Source organism: Bactrocera neohumeralis, chromosome 6, assembly GCF_024586455.1.
Source record: "Bactrocera neohumeralis isolate Rockhampton chromosome 6, APGP_CSIRO_Bneo_wtdbg2-racon-allhic-juicebox.fasta_v2, whole genome shotgun sequence".
Classification (NCBI taxonomy): Eukaryota; Metazoa; Arthropoda; class Insecta; order Diptera; family Tephritidae; genus Bactrocera; species Bactrocera neohumeralis.
Genome location: NC_065923.1, coordinates 75,692,724 through 75,712,531, shown reverse-complemented (window position 1 = coordinate 75,712,531; position 19,808 = coordinate 75,692,724). Strand labels below are relative to the sequence as shown.

At 37.1% G+C, this 19,808-nt stretch overlaps 1 protein-coding gene across 1 annotated transcript; it reads left to right on the top strand.

The window, feature by feature from the left end:
• The first annotated feature begins 1,929 nt into the window (after positions 1 to 1,929).
• LOC126762419 (zinc finger protein sens) lies at positions 1,930 to 17,135 on the top strand. The gene is made up of 4 exons (XM_050479140.1): positions 1,930 to 2,384; positions 3,625 to 4,832; positions 14,188 to 14,338; positions 15,790 to 17,135. The coding sequence occupies exons 1-4, from the start codon at positions 2,213 to 2,215 to the stop codon at positions 16,005 to 16,007; spliced, it is 1,749 nt and encodes a 582-aa protein (XP_050335097.1). The 5' UTR covers positions 1,930 to 2,212; the 3' UTR covers positions 16,008 to 17,135.
• Positions 17,136 to 19,808: the final 2,673 nt, after the last annotated feature.

Here is a 19,808-nt window from a genome sequence, read left to right as displayed (position 1 = left end):
ATCTTACGAAATGGTCCAGTCAATTGGCCGCCTCGTTCATGCGATTTGACGCCATTAGACTATTTCCTGTGTGGCTAAGTCAACTCAATGGGCTTTGCCAATAAGTCAACGACGATTAATGAACTTCGTACGAATATCGAACGTGAAAATGCAGCAGTATCGGCCGACTTAAGCTTAAAAACCGTCGAAAATTGGGTTCAGCGTCTGGACTTCCATACATAATAGCATCAAATGTACCTTCACAGGAATAAAAAAAACTTCTTTTGTAGCGCTCTTGTTGAAAAAACCCGTTATATACATATGTACATATCTCTAAAATAACATATTTTCGAAATAATCAATAAAAAATCAAATTTGACTTCTAGTCATTACAGGAAACTAACGATCCCATGAGCTGAATCAACTACAAATTGTTTGGCTTAGTCAGCAACAAATGCAAAGGAGTCGAAACCAACACACCCGCATGCTTATTACAAGGAAATTCGGGGAAATCTACACGCAAGCGTACAACGGTGCAACCATAATGGCGGCGCAGGGGGTAAGCACACACGCTTGCTGCCTTGTTAAAAGCGACAAACGAACGTTTACATCTACGAAAGCGCGCAACAGCCGTCAGAAACAGTTGTTGCAGCAGCACAAACAAAAAATCCAAGAATTGTTGCAGCAACAACAACGAAAACGGTACATGTAGTGGCAACTAACTGCAACGGCAGCGCAGGCAATGCACCGCCAATCCGCGAGCATACACCAATTAGTAGTGGTAAGCGCGTGCTGGCTATAAAATCAGCAACAACAACAATGTTTACATGTCAGCGCAACAAGAACAACGGCAGATAACTGTGCGTGCTGTGTTGTGACCCTTGCGGCAGGACAGGGCTGCAAGGCAACAACAAGCAGCGCAATAAAGCAGCTCCAAGCCAAATTAGAGCGCAAATGAGATGAAAAGGTGAAAACGTTAACTGCGCCGACGCCAGCAGATAACAGACGGCGTTGACACAACAACATTTACGTGGACGTACGAGTACAAATTACGGTTGCGCAGCCCTTTTAGGTGAAATGTGCCGCTGCGTGCCGTTTTGATTCAATGTGCGGCTTTATAGGTGACCTCATATGAGGTACATCTATGTATGCATGTGTGTAAGTATCTAGTAAGTATGGATGTATAACTGTATGTATGTATTTTTGTTACGTTTACAGCATGCTTTGCTTTTGTTGTTGCTTTGTCGTGTGCTGCAATTTGCTTTAGTACGATTTTTTAAGCTTGAAAATCAACCACTTCAACGCCATCAAGTCACCACTAAGAGCGCAGCGCATTTTATGCTCCACACCACTACACTTACGCAAACACACAACCGCACAAGTACATGTTGGCAAATAACTTTACGGCCATCCCTACAGTGTTAGCCAGCAACCACCACCGTCGCTGGCTGACTGATGTGTATGTGTGTGATAAGCAACAACAAGCACAACAGCCACCAACTGGCGTACAAACGCCGTCAAAGAGCCAACCAGCTAACAAACACTCTTACCAACACCAACGCAACTCTCAGCCAGCTTGAAAACAGTCTCAGTCAAGTCAGTGACGGGCTACGCGATTGGGCTCTGGGTCTGGTCGTAGGCAGCCAACGAGTGAAGATTCAGTCAGGTGCCAAGCACCGTGCAACACGGACGTGTGCTCAAGTGGTTAACTAAACAATAAATAAATGACAATACGACAAAAGTTTGTACAAAGTGCATGGCAAATAATATTGTGTAAAAGTGCTTGCTTAATAAAACCGTTAAGTCGCAATTCGTGCAGACGCGCCGTGTGAAAATAGCAGAGAAATCAAAGACTGCTGCAACAGCTAAATACATACAAGTGATTTAAGCGAGAAAAATATTATTAAAAAAAAAAAAATAATTAAAAAAAATACATAATTAAAAATAATAATTAAAAAAATTAATAATTAAAAAAAAATATAATTAAAAAAATTATTTAAAAAGAGTTATTAAAAAATTAATCAAAAGAAATTAACTGTTTTTGTTTGCTGAAATATTTTCGTTAAAATTGTGTTAAATAATTAACGTGAACTTTCGCCACACCACAAAAGCTGCGCAAACAAACGTTTGAGCAATCAGTAGCGCATAAAAATAAATTTCAGATTTCGTTTAAAAATAAATTACAGATTTCGCACAAAATTTTCAAAAAAGATTATCAAAAAATATAGACAACATGAATCACCTGTCGCCACCGCTAACGCCGCATTCACAAAAACCAGCACAATCGCCTTCGCTGGCCGCCTTTGCCAATTCGGCGCTGGATGTGAATCTCGGCTCTACGAAGAGCTGGCTACAAAATGCATCGGCATTTAATTCCGTCATCGCGTCGGCGCAGAAATTGAATAGTAAGTCAAGCTGAAAGATGAAACAACCAGTTTTATATAAACTAAAAATGAGCAAAAATCAAAGCGAAACAAATTTATGCGAAATTAGAAAAAACTTTTTTTATTTTTTGAAAAATTTGATTGAAAACAACATTTATACTTATAAACCAAAATTGTGAAAACGATTAAAAAATAGAAATTTTTTTTTCTGAGAAATTTGTTTGAGAAACCCTATTTTATGAACTAAGATTAAGGAAAAAGGATCGAAAAATTAAAAAAAATGGAGAAATTTGTTTGAAAAAACCCTTTTATATAAACTAAAATTTGTGGAAAATAATAAAAATGAGGAACTTGTATTTAATTTTTCAGAAATTTATTTGAAACACCCTTTTATATAACCTAAAATTGTGGATAAGTATTAAAATTAGATTTTTTAAAATTTTTTTTTAAATATTTTTACAAATTTACTTGAAAACGTCTTTTATGTAAACTAAAATTGTGGTAAAAATCAAATAAAAAAAGATATTTTAATTTTTTGAGAAATTTTTATGGAAAAATTATCAAAATCTTTACCATTCTGCCGTTCCGTGCTCATATATAATATTAACTACCGACGATTTAAGTTATTCATTATTCAAAACTAAGCTTTTGATTGATATTTTGGTAGTTAAAACATATAAAAAGTAATTATATAAGATTTGACCAACTCTGATTGTTTAAAGTAAGGACAAAAACCATTAAAGCTTTTTCAAATTTTTTTTCCAATTTTTGTTGTATTGAGTTTTTAAAAATTTCTAAATAACTTTATATTATTCACATTTTCAAAAGTTCTAAATAATTTTAATGTTTTCAATACCAAAATTAATATTTCGAAATTCCATTTAGTAGTAATACTCATATTTGGTGGTTCTGTTACTTGATTGAAATCTAATTATATGATATTTAAGCAACTCTGACTTTTTATAGCAAGGACAAAAACCATTAACAGTATTTGGTGTTTTGAAATTTTTTTACATTTTTTGTTGTATTGAATTTTTCAAAATTTCTAAATATTTTCATTATTACTCACATTTTCAAAGCTTTTAAATAGTTTTAATATTTTCGAAAGAAAAATTATTACATTGGAGGTTACATTCTTTAATTACCTATGTTATGCTCCTCATTAAATAAAAATAAAATTAAACTTACTTTTCTTATATTCTCCAATTAAAAAAATAATTAATTGCTCAAACAATTTTTATTTCATTTCTACCACCCACAGATCTTCCCTTTCCCTACAACTCGCTCTTCTACTCCAGCGTTTTATGGCCACAATTTCTACTCTCCTCCACCACAACAGCGCTCGGCACGCCCACCACACCAACCACGCCCCACTCACCCACATCGTTCATAAACAATCGCGACTATTCGCTCACACCCGAAAAGGATCAGGAGAACGCACAGCTGCCGCCACAGCCCGATGCCAGCCACAGTGAGGATATGCCGCTGAATCTGTCACTGAAACAAGCAACTTGCCTGAAGCAGTTGACGCGCTACCAACACGACGCACAAAAAGATGAAAGCAGCGGTGAATCTGAGCTAAACGCTTGCACGCCTGCAAGCGTTGACATTGTCAGCACGCCGCCGCCACTGCGCGCTGTCAATCTCAAAGTCAACGCCAACAGCGAGCAAACCGCGCTCAACAAATTGGAGCCGCGTTCACCGACGAAACGGCGCTCGCACGGCACGATCATCTGGTCGCCGGCGAGTATGTGCGAGCAAACGGAAGCGCGCGAATGCGCAGCCGCCAATACGGATTACAGCGGCACATATGCCGTCGATCCGATTGTGCGTAAATTTAAGTACGAACGACGCGCCAGCTATCCGCGTCGCTTGAACGGTGATGTCGCGCTGCAATCGCCACTCTCCTCCACCGCCGCGTTGGCCACACAATTCAATGCGGCCGCCGTAGCCGCTGCTGCACGCGCGCAGGAGCTGAAAGCGGCCAATTTGGAGATGGAAGTCGCACAACAACAAATCTATGCGCATCGCAATGCCTTCATGGCCGGCCTGGCGACAGGCAACAATTTCGAAATGTTGCAAGCGCACCTCAAGGAGCTGCAGAATCGCGCTGATGCCTTTGTGCAGAATAATAACAACAACAATAACAACAACGAGCATGCAATGCGCAGACGAAATACCAGTCGGCTGGACAGAGGTGGCAGCTACGATAGCCACGATGACGGTATGGAGCACATGAAAACGGAAGAAGATGCGGATATGACAGAGGAAGCGAGCCGTTACTCGCCAAATAATTCGGCTTCAATGCATGAGCAGCAGCAGCAACAACAGTTGCAACATTATGTTGCACAACAACAGCAACAGCATCCGGACTCGACCGCGATCATTAGCGCAGCAGATGTTCATCAACGCTCATACAGTTGCAGCAGTGAGGGTGAGAGCGAGAAGCGGGGGACGCGCAACTTTCAGGTAAGGTTTTTTTGGCAAGCAATCTTGGTGTAAGGCAACGAAGTGTTTAAAATTTGATAATAAGAAATGAAAAATGAGGAATTGATTGGCAGTATGTGTGGAAGTGCGTGAGTTTGTTGAAAGGACTTTGATTAATGTGGTCAGCTGTGAGCGGCGACCATAAAATGCACTTACTACAGTAGGGATAGGCGCGTTCAGTAGGAAGAATATACTATTGTAATGCGTGAGAACTAGCTGAAATCTAAGCAAAGTATGACCTACAGGTATATTTGCAGTACCATTGAGTTTTATGTTGCCGAGTTTGACTGCTAAAGTCTAAAGACTGAAATCTTCCCAAAAATAGCAAGCAACAAAAAAACCTTGAATAGTCAGTCTCACACTGCGATTAATTAAGTAATTGCGTGATTTTTCTTAAGTTGAAATAGTTAACCCACTTATTTAAGCACGGAAATGTCATACAAAATAGTAAATCATATAACTGAAGGACCTTCGACATTATATGACAAACAACAAGTAACCCTTAGGCCACACGCTTTTATTAAGCTATTCATTATTGTTGCAAAAACAAAAGCGAAACACCAAAAATATTGAAAAATATTGAGCAATTAACACGCATAGCGACACTTAGTTAAAGTACCCGCGCTTGAAGTGCACAAACCCTTGGGTCACCTGACCGACTTGCACACAAACACACAATGCAATGTTCGTTTGCTAGATAGCGCCTATTTATTGCAATCGCCGTTGTATACTCGTTTAATTTGCCTAAAAGGCATCGATTTCGTAATATACCATGTGTCCACTTCAATTATTGTTCAATATGTCAATAATGCGGTTGGAAGCGCGTCACCTTTCCAACCGACACAATTGTACAAACTTACATACTTACAAACAAACAAATTGCATATGCATTGGTGTGCGTAGTGTTTGCCACGATTTGTGTCACGATATTAAACAATTAAACGTGTACAAAAATGATTTTGTCTGCAGGGGAGGGGGCTGGAGGGACTTTTGGTATACATTTCTAATACGCTGGCATACTGATTGTTTCAATCAAATGCAATTATAACTACTCCCCCACCCTTGCAATTTAAGTAATTTAATGAAGGGTGTTTTTTTGGACATGTGGTTTACTGGTAGAAATAAAACGCATATAATTTATTGTTGAGATCCAGAATTTGGTTATATTATAAAGATAAGTGATCTCAATTATGTTTTAAAAATGATTACTGGCAAGTGACCGCCATTAGGTCAAAGCACGCAGCTAGGATTTCATGCATAAAAGCCCCACAATTAGAGGCTAGCCTTACTGAAGCCAAAGAGATCACAATATCTCTTGCGATCGATCTTGGGCCAAAAGGCTTTTGGGATAGCGCATATATCGATGGTGACCCAAGCTATCTAGTTAGTTAGTCTAGTTATCTAGTAGTTGAACATAAGATCATACGGGAATACTGACCCACTTCCATTCAAACGATAGGTGTTTTAGGGTGACTTTCTTTGCTCCTCTTGCTTTCCATACCCACCTGTCTTATCACAAAGCCACTCGACGTTATTAATAACGAGGTTAGGCAGTCCTTGACCAACTCTCAACGCACTGTTAATGAGTTAAAGGCTAGTACTGGCGCTCTGTTGTCTGAAGACCAGCTGAAACAACGAAAACAGAAATAAAACAATTAAGCAGATTTGTGTAAATTCGCGAACAGTTTCCTTCCAATCTTGTTGGAACCAAAGGTCGCCCACATCAACATCGGCACAGTCAATAAAGTCAATAATAATGGCTCTATAGTGTTCCTCATTGAAATATGAACCAATGATTTCCTCTGTCCACTGAGCACACCAAACAGAGACTGTATGAGTATGTAACGGCGTCCCAAGAATGGCTTGTGAATTGTCATCACTACAAATGCGACTATTTTGCATTTTAACGTACCCCTTCAACCAAAAGTGATCTTCATCGCTAACGAAATTGTCTTGCTACAATCAGCTTCGGCGACCATCTCTTTTTGGGCTCATTCACTGAACGTGCGACGCGCTTGTTGGTCGTTCGGCTTCAATTCTTGCACGTGTTAAATTTTGTAAGACCGAAAACCAAGTTCCTTCCGTAAAATCTTCCATAAAGTTGGATACAGCTCTAACTGTTGTGGGCGTTGGTGGATGGACTCCTTAGGGTTCCTTTTCTTCAGTGCGTACTGTACGGCGAATATGCATTATCCATTAGAATAAACATGGTGCAAACCCGATTCATAATTCTCAAATTACCGACTCTGCTAAGTGATTATGTCGACCAAATATTGGACGGGCGAATCAAACCAATATTTTGTAACAAATTTGAGCGATTTGTAAGCGTTGTTCCATAGTAAGTCTCTCCATTCTGAACTGGCAAGCCAAAATGGGTATAAATCAAGTAGCCGCTGTCAAAAAGACCAAGTCCAAAAGAACGTATTGCCAAATTGTAAACCACACCTCTAAAAAAACACCCGTCAGCTTTTCGTTGACTCGTTGTTCTTGGTGGGTTGTATTGTCACTATTAAACCACTGTTCGATGAAAACAGCACTAATCTTCGACTTTTTCGACGCTTATTCAATTACTTTGCGTAATTTCCAACACTTTGCACCCACTACCGTCATTTATTTGCTTTATTTCATTTGTGTCATTCGCGCGTCCTTCTTCGGTTTGTTGATATTTTATGATGATCCTTGCAGTGCTTGAGTTTTATGTTAATTTTCAATTTACTTAATTTGTCTGCATTGCGTGTCCGTACAATTCACGCGCTGACCCCTCACTTTCACCGCTCATGTCAGCGCTTGGCAAATGTTTGGTCGCGCACTTTATTTACCCACTGTCCTCTGGCTGTTTGCGGTGGTAAATTCCTGTCTTAATTATTTATTTGTAGTAATTATGATTAGTAAGTGTTTCGACTTTCGCAGTGTTGAGTATTTAATGAAACGATTTTAGGGTTGGAGGCGCAGCTGGAAAGGGGTTAGCTATGGACTATAGCAGCACGCTTCCTCTGCCGAGTTTGTGCGCATTGGAAATGCTTTTGATTGGCACAATCAGAAATTTAGATGACACAGTTTACAATAATGTCAGGTGTCAGGTCGAAGAAATTGCGGTTTGTTTGCGTAACGTCGCTGTATTTCAAATGAGTTGTACTGAGTTAGTAAACATAAGATATTAGGAAACTGAAAACTATATTGCTGAGTTTAATTTTTGTCAATAATAGCATAAATACTGCATTATTTAGTATAATTATAACTTTTAACTTATCTAATGTGTAGGAATTATCAGAGAGCTGAGAGTTTAAGGAAGTGAGAGTGTTTGTGAAAAAAGGCTCAAATTTTATACCCAGAATAAGATATATTAAGTTTACGACGAAGTTTTTAACAGCCAGAAGAAAGTGTCAGAGATCCTATAAAGTTTACTTACATATATATGTACAAGTATAAATGATCAGCATGATGAGCTGAGTCGATTTAGCCATATCTGTCTGCTTGTCTATATATACGCGAACTAGTTCCTCAGTTTTTGAGATATCGATCTGAAATTTTACACAATCTCTTATCTTCTTAATTAGCTGCTCATTTGTTAGAATAGCCGATATCGGATCACTATAGCATATAGCTGCCGTACAAACGGAGCGTTCAAAAACATGTCCTTGTAGGGAAAACTTTTACATTTGACATGATATCTCCACGAAATTCGACATGCAATATTATCTAAGGCAATTATACAATCTTCGTAGAAATTGTTCTGATCAGACCACTATAGCATATATGTAGCTACCATGCAAATGGAACGATCGAAATCCAGTCTTTGTAGGAATAACTTTTTTATTTGTAAAGATATCGTCACGAAATTTGGTACAGAATTTTATTCAAAGCATTGCTTCAATCTCTGAAGAAATTGTTGAAATCGGATTACTATAGCGTATGGCTGCCATACAAACTGAACGATCAAAAACATGTTCTTAGAGAGAAAACTTTTACATTTGACAAGATATCTTCACGAATTTCGGCACAGGTTATTAGTCAAAGCATTGTTACAATCTCCGAAGAAATTGTTCTTATCGGACTACTATAGAATATAGCTGTCATACCAACGGAACGTTCAAAAACATGTCCTTGTATGGACAATTTTTTTATTTATAGGGATATCGTCACGAAATTCAGCACAGATTATTAACAAATTCAACCCTACAATCTCTCAAGAATTGTTCCGATCGGACTACTTTAACATGAAGCTGCCATACAATCTGAACAATCGATGACATGTACTTGTACGGAAAAATGTTTTATTTGTAGAGGCGTCGTCATACAATTTTGCATGAATTATTATCTAAAGCAATGATACAACCTCCAAAGAAATTGTTCAGTAGGACAGCATATAGCTCCCATACATACTGATCGATCAAAATCAAGATAAACATCTTTCTGTACACTTTTATGCCATGAGAAATGCGACTGTGAAGGGTATTTTAGTTACCGTGCAGTCACAGTAGGAGATTTTTATTATTTATCTCTCTACTGCTAAATTTTCAGCAATTATCTAAAATTTTTTTCTTCTGTGTAGGATATAAAGCCAGCTTTTCAATGTTTCTATTGTTTCCTTCATTCAGAGTTTAGCTTCAGTTTTCCTGTAATTTTTCTGTATGTACCTACATACTTATATGTATATATGGTACATACAATACATCTGTTTACACATGCATTTTCTTTAGAATTACATAAAGCACTCATAATCATTTCACCTCCGATTAAGCATAATTGTCAATATGGCACGGCGCACGACCGTTCAGTAACGTTTAACACGTATGATCGCCTAAATGCGTTACAAAGTGTCAAATTGCAATTACTATGTGATCACACATATATATTTTTTTATACTTTAGAAGCACCTACTTATATGTATATTATATATTACAAACATATACGTTGCTTGTTGTTTTTTTGGCATTGCATTCACAATTTTGTTGTGTCCATAAGGCTTTTATTGCAACCCGATACGCTTGAAGGGCTTCGTCCTTAGCGCTGACAGGCGTTCTTAACGGCGTTCACTATCGCTTTTTGCTCATGCTTACGCTCTTACCTTTCTTCGTTGCTGTCGCTCACTCTCTCTCTTTTTGTCTTGCAAGCAAGACATGTTGTGTTAACAGCAATATCGAGCCGCAGCAGATGGTCGTGTGGCGTTTAATAAGCGTTTTTTTATTGATCATTTCGGCGTCATGACGGTTGTAAGGATTTTTATTAAGAAAAAATTGGTTTTTGTGAGTTTATAAGTGTATGTTTTCTGTTTTCTTGTTCTTTTTTTGTTTTTTTTTTTATTTTTATTAAAGTATTTTTGTTTTTGTTTTCTTTTTTTTCTTTTTTTTTTTGAGCGTTTCAAAACTGTTTACATCTGTTGTTACAGCGCTTGCGCGCTCAGTGATCAGTGGGTGGCCTGCGCGCAACAAATTCGAAAAAATATGCCTTGCGCGCGGCACTCAACTGGAAACTCTGCCTTATGGCTGGCACACTTTTTTCCAACATCTTTATACTTGCTAGAATTTTTATAAAATTTTTTACCAGCAGCTGAAAATACGCGAGCAGTAACTCGAGTGCAGCCTTTGCATTTTGTTGTATATACATACATACATATGTACCGGCGCTGAGTCAGCGCTTTCTTCAGCTTTGACTCACCTCGACGAATCAAAGGTAACAAAATCTAGTGCCGTACCCCAGTTAGGGGTTTTCTCCAGCTCATTTGCATGCATAGCGGCATTTGGCTGGCGAATCCAACTTCCGTTTGCGCTTCCTAACCGCGGTCGCGCCCGCGCAAAGCAACTTGAGCGCTGCCAGTGTCAGCTCATAGCAAAGCTGCGCAACAATTGTCGTTAATTAGCCAAACAGTTATATAGCTAAGTATATATATTCATGTACGCATGCATGTGTATTCTTTACAAGTCACACACACACAAACGCAAATTGCAACAACAAAGGCGCGCGATCGTCAATAATAAGGCAAAGTGAAAACACAAAGGCGACACTTGTGTAATAAGCAATCAATAAATGCAAGAGTACGGACATGGTTTGACACACACATGCATGGTTTGTCAGCAACATGCGTGCAACAACAATAACAATGGCGATGTTTCATATTTTTGTACCAAAAATAACTGCGCAAACAGACACCAGAGACGCTAGAGCCGCCTGCATACATTTTCCTTTTCAAACGCAAATACACACACACACACTTAGTACATACATACATATGTATTTATATCGTACCTACTTACTTGTATGCATGTATCTAGTCTACGTAAATCCCGCTTCAGCGCTCAATAGTAGGCAAACAATCAAACAACACGCGCATTGCAGCGGCTAACTGTCGCAGCAAACACTTGTGTCAAGCTCTCTAGACGAGCGTTGCCAGCCTGCGCGCAGACAGGCAGCAACAAAGCTTATGAAATATGTTACTGTTCTGCTCAAACGTCTACTGTTATTTGCAGAATAGTAATTAATCTTTAAGAAATATATGCTTTATGTGTGTGTGTGTGTGTGATCGGTTGCTTGCTTAACTTTTGACGCCCTAGAACGTCCACGAACCCATCGTTTGGGTTCACGTTGCACGACAAACTGTATCAACATTCGACACTGTGTCTGATTTCATTTCAGCGCACACTACTTTGTGGGGATTTTTATTGAAATTTGTCTACTTTTAATGCAAATATTTAGTTGCGTTAAGAGAAAAAGCAAGAGACTGTGGAAATAGAGGCTATTTTAAAATAGAATAAAACTGCAAATATTTGTAGGGTTATGTGCACAAATAGGTTTGGCTGGTGTGATATTTTGGCAGTAAACAAGCTGTTGTTTTGTTTCATAAATACTTATATATTTATATATGTCTGCACGTGTGATTTTTTCACTTTTATGAAATCAGCAAAAAGGGTTTCGAAAATAATTTTTTTAAAATTTTTGATTTCTTGAAAATCAGCGAAAAGGTTTTCAAAGGCGAAAAAATGTTCGAATTTTTTATTTACATATATGTATGTATGTAATCTGTGAAAATTTTTTCGAGCTCGAATTTGATTATTTTTTTATTTTTACAAAATAAGCCTAACGGTTTTCGGATTTTTTATACTTTTATGAAATTAGGAAAAAAGGTGCACGTTTTTTTATTTTTTAGAATTCAGTTTCTAAAAAAACATTTTATAAAATCAGCGAAAATGCTTCCGAAAGATTTTTTTTTTGCTTTTAAGAAATCAACGATAAAGTTTTAAATTTTTCGTTTATGACATCAACAAAAGTGTTTTCGAAATTTTTTTGATTTAAAAAACGTTTTCCATTATCTTAATTCTCTTTAATTTAGCAAAAAAGTTTCTAAAATTTTGTTTTTATAAAATCAAAAAAGTCAAAAAAAAAAAATATTTTCCAAAGTTTTCGTTTTATTTTATGAATTCAGCGAAAAGTTTTTTAGTTTTCAAAATTTTCAATTGTTTTTTATTTTTGTGAAATCAGCGAAAAAAACAACGAAAAAGTTTTCGGAATTTGCTTTATTAGAAAAAAAAAATTAAAAACCGAAAAGGTGTTTTGTTTTATTTAAAAAAAAATCAAAAAAAAATTTCGGTTTTGTATTTTTTAATGTGGTAAACTTACTTGTTTTTACGAAATCCCCGAAATAGTTTCAGAAATTTTTTTTTATTTAAAAAAAATGATAAGCGAAAAAATTTTCGAAATTTGTTATATTTTCAAAATAATCAATAAAAAAGTTCTCAATATCATTGTATTTTATGAAACCAACGAAAACATTTTTTAATATTTTTTATTTCTGTGGAATCAGCCAAAATAGTTTCGAAATTTTTTACATATACATATGTCGTTTATTTCGTTATTTTTTTGAAATCAGCGAAACATTTTTCGAAAGTTCTTATTTATTTATTTTTTTTTTCAAAGCAGCGAAACATTTTTCATTTTTTACAAATATTTTTGTATTTCTATGAAATCTTAAAAAAATATTTCGAAGATTTTTGAAACACATATAATTTTAAAAGACGCTCGTCCATTAGTTTAGTTATAATTTTAAATTTTTCAATTTCAAATCATTACACTTGGAATATTACGCCAGTTGAGCACGTCTCCAAACTTGATTACTTAAACAAAAACAAACACTCAGCACTGCCATTCTCAACTGAGTAAATTAAAGCACTATTTTCTCAAAAACTTTCAAAATATTTGCACAATTGTATCTAATTACGCGGCCTGGTATTAAAAAAACCGAAGTGTGAATCGTTCAAAACAACTCAAACTCCATTTGTAAACTATGTACATATGTATGTATGTGTGCGAGTGTTTTCGCCTCACCTCCCAAACGCTATGCTGCCTTTAAGCGTGTATTTTTCGAACACCTACGTAAATATCTCAGGCTTGAGTGTATGTATGTACATATGTATAACTGATTAGTTGAATACGATCTTCATTTGATTTGTTATTGCTGTTACATTCTTTACTAAACTTCGTATTTGTATAGCTGTTTTATACGAACCCATTCGAACTCGAGCTGAAACATTATAGATGCACGGAAAATCATTCACATGATTTGTGATGTTTGAAACAGTGCCATTGTAAGCATTGTTGACGCATTGGAATGGGGGCACGTAGTACAGGTAAAAATAACGTGTAACAAGTGCTGTGTGCGAGTAGTTATAGTTTTTTTAAACGTCATTACAAATTCGAAACAAGAAAAAACGTTAGCTTTTGTTCCAGCGAAGCTATAATATGCTTAGTATAATCAAAAAATTGCATATAAGTGCTAGATTTTGAGCGATCAGTTTGTATGGCAGCTATGTGCTATAGTGGTCCGTTTTTCGGAGATTGTACTGCTACTTAAGATAATATTACGTGTAAAATTTCGTGCAGATATCTCATTAAATGAAAAAGTTTTCTATACAAAGACATGGTTTTGATCAGTCGATTTGTATGGCAGCTATGTGCTATAGTGCAACGAACGGAACAATTTCTTCGGAGCTTGTATCATTGCTTGAGAAAACTTTTCGTGTCAAATTTCGTGAAAATATTTCAACTGCTTCAACCGATTTGAAAGATTTCTTCAGAGATTATACTACTACCTAGTACAATTCTTTGCGTAAAATAAGATGAAGATATGTGGTCAAATAAAAAAGTTTTCCATGCAAATTTATAATTTTAAACGTCCACATATACAGACAGTAAGACGAGTAGGTTTCATTTCGTTGTTATTAGCGCTTATTTCAATATTTCTATTATAGAAAAATTAATTTTTTCAAACGTTTTTGATCATTATTGATTGTATACTATTTACAATAATTTTTTAATTTTAAATTTATTTATTTATTTTTTGCAGTGTAAGCAATGCGGCAAATCCTTTAAGCGTTCGTCGACATTGTCCACACATTTGTTGATCCACAGCGACACAAGGCCTTATCCATGTCAATATTGCGGCAAGCGTTTCCATCAAAAATCCGACATGAAGAAGCACACATACATACATACAGGTAGGTTAATTAACATAATGAATAAATAAGTTAAATCTCACTGCTTGGAAATTTTTCAAAATGTCTATTCTTTCGACATCATATTAAAAATCAAATATTTTCAACTTTGAAGTAAACAGTAAAGTATTTAGTGGCGATATACCATAACATATGGCCAGAATGACTGCGCGAACAAAGCTGGTCTTATCAACGCATTCTATCAGCTATTAGTTCGTGCAACAAACAGTTTTATTAAGCGCACAATTGTCGAAACAGGGTGCTTAAATGATCAGCTTGTTGAGCTATGCCGTCTGTATATACGCGAACTAATACCTCAGTTTTTGAGCTGTCACTTCCTTTTCCTCCCCAGAAATTTTTGTGATATCGATCTGAAATTTTGCACACGTTCTTTTATCTTCAAGTAGCTACTTATTTGTTGAAAAACTTTTTTATTTAATGAGATATCTTCAAGAAATTTGGTACAAGTTATTGTCTAAAACCGCAATGTAATCTCCGAAGAAATTTTCTAGATCGGTTCACTAAAGCATATAGCTGCCATTCAACGGAATTAACAAAATTAAGTTCTTGTAAGAAAAACTTTTTTATTTGATGAGATATCTTCACAAAACTTAGCGTGGCTTTTAACTAAAGACAGCGCTTTTATCTCTGAAGAAATTGTTTAGATCGGTCAACTATAACATATAGCTGCCATACAAACTGAACGATGAAAATTATGTCTTTGTATGAAAAACTTTTTTATTGGTTGAAATATCTTCAGGAAACTTGATACGAAGAGTTATCTCAGGCAGTGACACAATCTCCGAGGAAATCGTTCAGATCGGCCCACTATAGCATATAGCTGCCAAACAAACTGACCGATAATACAAGCATATTGCAACACCTTATAAAACTGCAGTTTGCACTTGTGCACCAGCAAAAGTCAATTTTTAGCACCCTCGATATCTCACCTGCTGTATATATACAAATGTGTGTGATAAAGCGTGTCACGTGCCACTCCATCGAACAATGTTGTCACCACTTTGCCAACAATTAAATCACACGGTCATGCGTTTGCACACACATGCATATATCTATATACTTACATATATATATTAATGCATGCCGCCGTTATCTGATTTAATTTTACTAATTGCGTGATTTTGTTGCAGAAGTGTAAAATCGTTTGTTGCAACGCGCGCCCTTCGTTCTGGCGTCCTGGCAATAGAGATATTTATACACCTGCGTTAGTTGCATTGCATGAGTTTCTCTACAAATGCGCTTCAACGCAATAACGCTAAAGTGATTAATATTCTTAATTGCTGCGTCCTTAAGGTCCACTTTGGCCACACTTGCCACCCCTCCAACCACACTTTATATATGTACATATACTCACCGGTCACAAAGTGATTTTATTTTTAATTAATTTATTGATCGCTTGCTTATTTTTTTCGTATTTTCTTGCATTTTTACAGGTGAAAAGCCACACAAATGCACCGTTTGCCTGAAAGCCTTCAGTCAAAGCTCCAATCTCATCACACACATGCGCAAACACACCGGCTACAAGCCCTTCGGCTGCGGCCTCTGCGATCAATCGTTTCAACGCAAGGTCGACCTGCGTCGCCACCGCGAGAGTCGGCACGAGGAGCCATTGGCGCCGGTGAAGATGGAGGTGAGCAGCAGCAGTTGCTGAAGACACGCCTATGGACCGTTAACGGTCCAGCGCTATAACGAGACTGGTAGTTTTGTGTTTACGCCGCAGCGCTGGGATACCTTATGGATCGGTTAGCTGTGTGTGAGCTCGAATTAAAAGTATGACTAAGCGAATTTTAGACGACATATATATGTATATATAAATAAATAAATATATATATATATATATAAATCGATTGCATATGCTTGCTCTGCCGCAGTTGTATGTGTGACTTTTGTGGGCATCGAGGAACAATTAGGTTTAGTACGCACGTCAAGTATTGTGTGGTCCCAGTTGGTCTGTTTAAAATACTAAGTCGTTTAAGCCAAAGTTTTCTGCACACTATTTTATTTATTAAGTCGTTGCAGTACATAAGTTTTATATAAGAAATACTTGTAATGAAACTTTTCTAAGCCAGTGAATGTGTGTCGGTGTGTTGATATAGCCTTTGATAAGCTAAGTATTTAAGTGTTGGCCTTAAGCAAATAAGTACAGAATTAGAAAAAGTAAAATTAATTTAATAATTAGTGTTAAGGAAATTGACTTGTATTCGTTTGTTTGTTAATTGGACTATTTCTGCTCACTTATTGTTGCTCAAATCATTGAAAATTTTACTTATAACAAATCGTCACTTAGAATGCCAAAAAACAATGTATCATCGAAATCTTCGAAATAGAGTTTTTTACTTACTTCGAAATAGTATTTTTATTATCATAAACTTTTAAGCCTCCGCTGGGAAGATGTAACCAACATATAACCACTTTATAACCAAAAGGTGAGTGTATGATAACCAATATTTAACCATTTTATAACCAAAACTCAAATTTCGTTTCAATTTGAGTGCTTTCTTTCATATCGTTTTTCCTTCGCCTGTAAACTGATGAAAAGTGTTGTTACGTTATTTTGAATTTTAGGTGACGAAGTACTAGTAATAACTGTAAATACAATTTTGTAGCATTTTGGACATTTTTCCAACATTTGGCCTTATTATGTAATATTAAAACAAAATTTTGTTATTTACAACGCAGCTAAATATACCAAAGAACTAATTTAATTATTTAAGTTAGAGTAAATAATTTAAATTATTACTAAATTTAATTAAAAATCGCTAGATTTTAGAAATTTATCAAAAACTTATTTTAAACGTTTTTCATGCTTAACTTTCTAAAGTAGTTTAAGGCCTTATCAGTTAATATATTTTAGCTAATTTAATTTTGTAGCCTAAGTATTATGCATAATTTTGCCTTAATTAAAACCTATTTATTTTATAAAGAATTTTGAAAAAAATAAATAAATGTGAAAAAATTCGAAAAGTTCGATTTTACTTATTTTGTTAACCGGAAATGCAATTTTATGAATGGACCAGTGAGAAGCCTGTGAAAATGGTAAAAAGTGAAAGAATTGCATCTTCTTCTTCTTTATTGGCGTAGACACCGCTTACGTGATTATAGCCGAGTTTACAACAGCGGGCCAGTCGTTCTTCCTGCTCTGTTTGGCACCAATTGGAGATTCCAAACATATTAAGGTCTTCTCCACCTGGTCTTTCCAACGGAGTGGAGGACTTCCTCTTCCTCTGCTTCCTCCGGAGGGTACTGCGCCGAATACTTTCAGAACTGGATTGTTTTTATCCATTCGGATAACATGACCTAGCCGCTGTCTCTTAATTCGCTGAACTATGTCAATGTCGTCGTATATCGCGTACAGCTCATCGTTCCATCGAATGCGATATTGGCCGTGGCCAATGCGCAAAGGACCATAAATCTTTCGCAGAACCTTTCTCTCGAAAACTCGTAACATCGACGCATCAGATGTTGCCATCGTCCATGTCACTGCACCATAAGCAGGACGGGATGATGAGTAACTTGTAGAGTATGTTCTTTGTTCAAGAGGGGACTTCTCAACTGCCTACTCAGTCCGAAGAATTAAGCCACACTGTTAAGGTCGAATCAGTTTGTTGACGAAGAGCTTCAGTCTTTCACACAGTTCGCTCAATAGAACCGTTTATGAGTTGTTGAGGAGGCTTACCCCACGGTAGTTGACGCAGATTGTGTGTTCTCCCTTTTTGTGGATCAGCCAAAGCATACTTAAGTTGTAATCGTCGGGCATGATTCCGTCCGACCATATTCTACGAAGAAGCTGATGCATGCTCCTTATCAGTTCTTCGCCGCCGTGTTTGAACAACTCGGCCGACAATCCATCGGCCTCCGCCGCCTTGTTGTTCTTCAGACGTGTAATTGCTATTCGAACTTCGTCATGGTCGGGCAATGGAACGTCTGCTCCATCATCATCGATTGGGGACACGTGTTCGCCATCTTCTGATGTTTTGCATTCACTGCCATTCAGCAGACTGGAGATATGTTCCCCCCAAAATTTCAGTATGCTCTGGGCATCAGTTACTAGATCACTTTTGGGGTTCTACAATAGTATACTCCGGTCTTAAAATCTTCTGTCAATCGCCGCTTCTTTTTGTGGAGCTTTCGACCATTACCTCTGTCGGCCAACTTGCCCAACTCTTCATACTCACGCATTTCGGCCTCTCTCCTTTTTTTGTCTGCAAATGCGTCTCGCTTCCCTCTTCAGCTCTCGGTATCTATCTCATCCCGCATGTGTTGTGGTCGATTGTAACGTTACGAGGTAGGCAGTCTGTTTACTCTTGACTACGACACGCACTCCTCATCTTACCAGCTGTTCTTTTTACCTTTTCCAAAAACCAAGGGTTTCATTTGCAGTTGTACGTAAGGAGCTTGAAATGCCGTTTCACAGTTCCCTTATACCGAGTTTCTGATGTGTGCTCTCAGAGAGCAGGAGTGCAAGTCGAGTAGAAAATCGATCGGCTGTTGCGATGCAGCTTTTCGACGTCGAACGTTCCTTGAGTTTGTTGACGTGCGTTTTTGCTGCTCAGAGGGGGGTGCGTATCTTTGACGCACGTCTAAAACACTGGAGACGTGTCTTCCGTCTAGCACAATATGATCTATCTCGTTGGTGGCTTTTGGATCCGGAGACAGCAGATAACTTTATGAAATTTCTGTGCTGGAATCTAGTACCCATATTTCGGGCCCCGGCGAAGTCGATCAACCTCACAAAGCTCTAAACTATCTACTAATAAAATATGCTCCGAAAGTTGCACTTTTTCTATTCGATATGGCTTGAATGCTTCAAAAATTATTTCGACCTTCGTTTGTTCTTACTTTTCCCGCAACTTTTCGGTGAGTCCTTATGAAATTCAATACTAAATAATTTAACAACAAATTAAGTACAAATTACCAACGCCAGCCGATCGATCGAACGAGCTTCGTCAAACCTGATTTCAGCGAAAATTGTTCGAGTTAATAATTTTCAGTATTTTGCGACAATTTTGACGGCATCAGAGTAGCCTCAAAGAGTTACCGCCGTCGGCTTTTCTTTGATCTGCGGCTCTACAATGGCAAATATGCCACTTTGTAATATACCGACAACATTACAGTCGCCTAAAAACTGTAAACCCCTTAAAATACTTATAACACCGTAAAGTCCAGCGACAGTTCAGTTATTCAGCGGTACATTTCCAATTGTTGCAACAGCAAATTACAAATCACACAAAGTACTTGCCAAAAAAAAAGAACCAAAAACAAAATTTCGTGCTTCATCAACAGCGCTGAGCAATTATCGACGAACTTCATTGATTGCTCTTGATCAAGGCAAAGATCAATGCGATCGTCATTACATATCATAATTACAGTTAGCACTGTGAACGATCATAAACATCGAAAGCTAATGACGAAACATACCCTCATCTTCGTTTATTGCGAATCAGTTGGCACT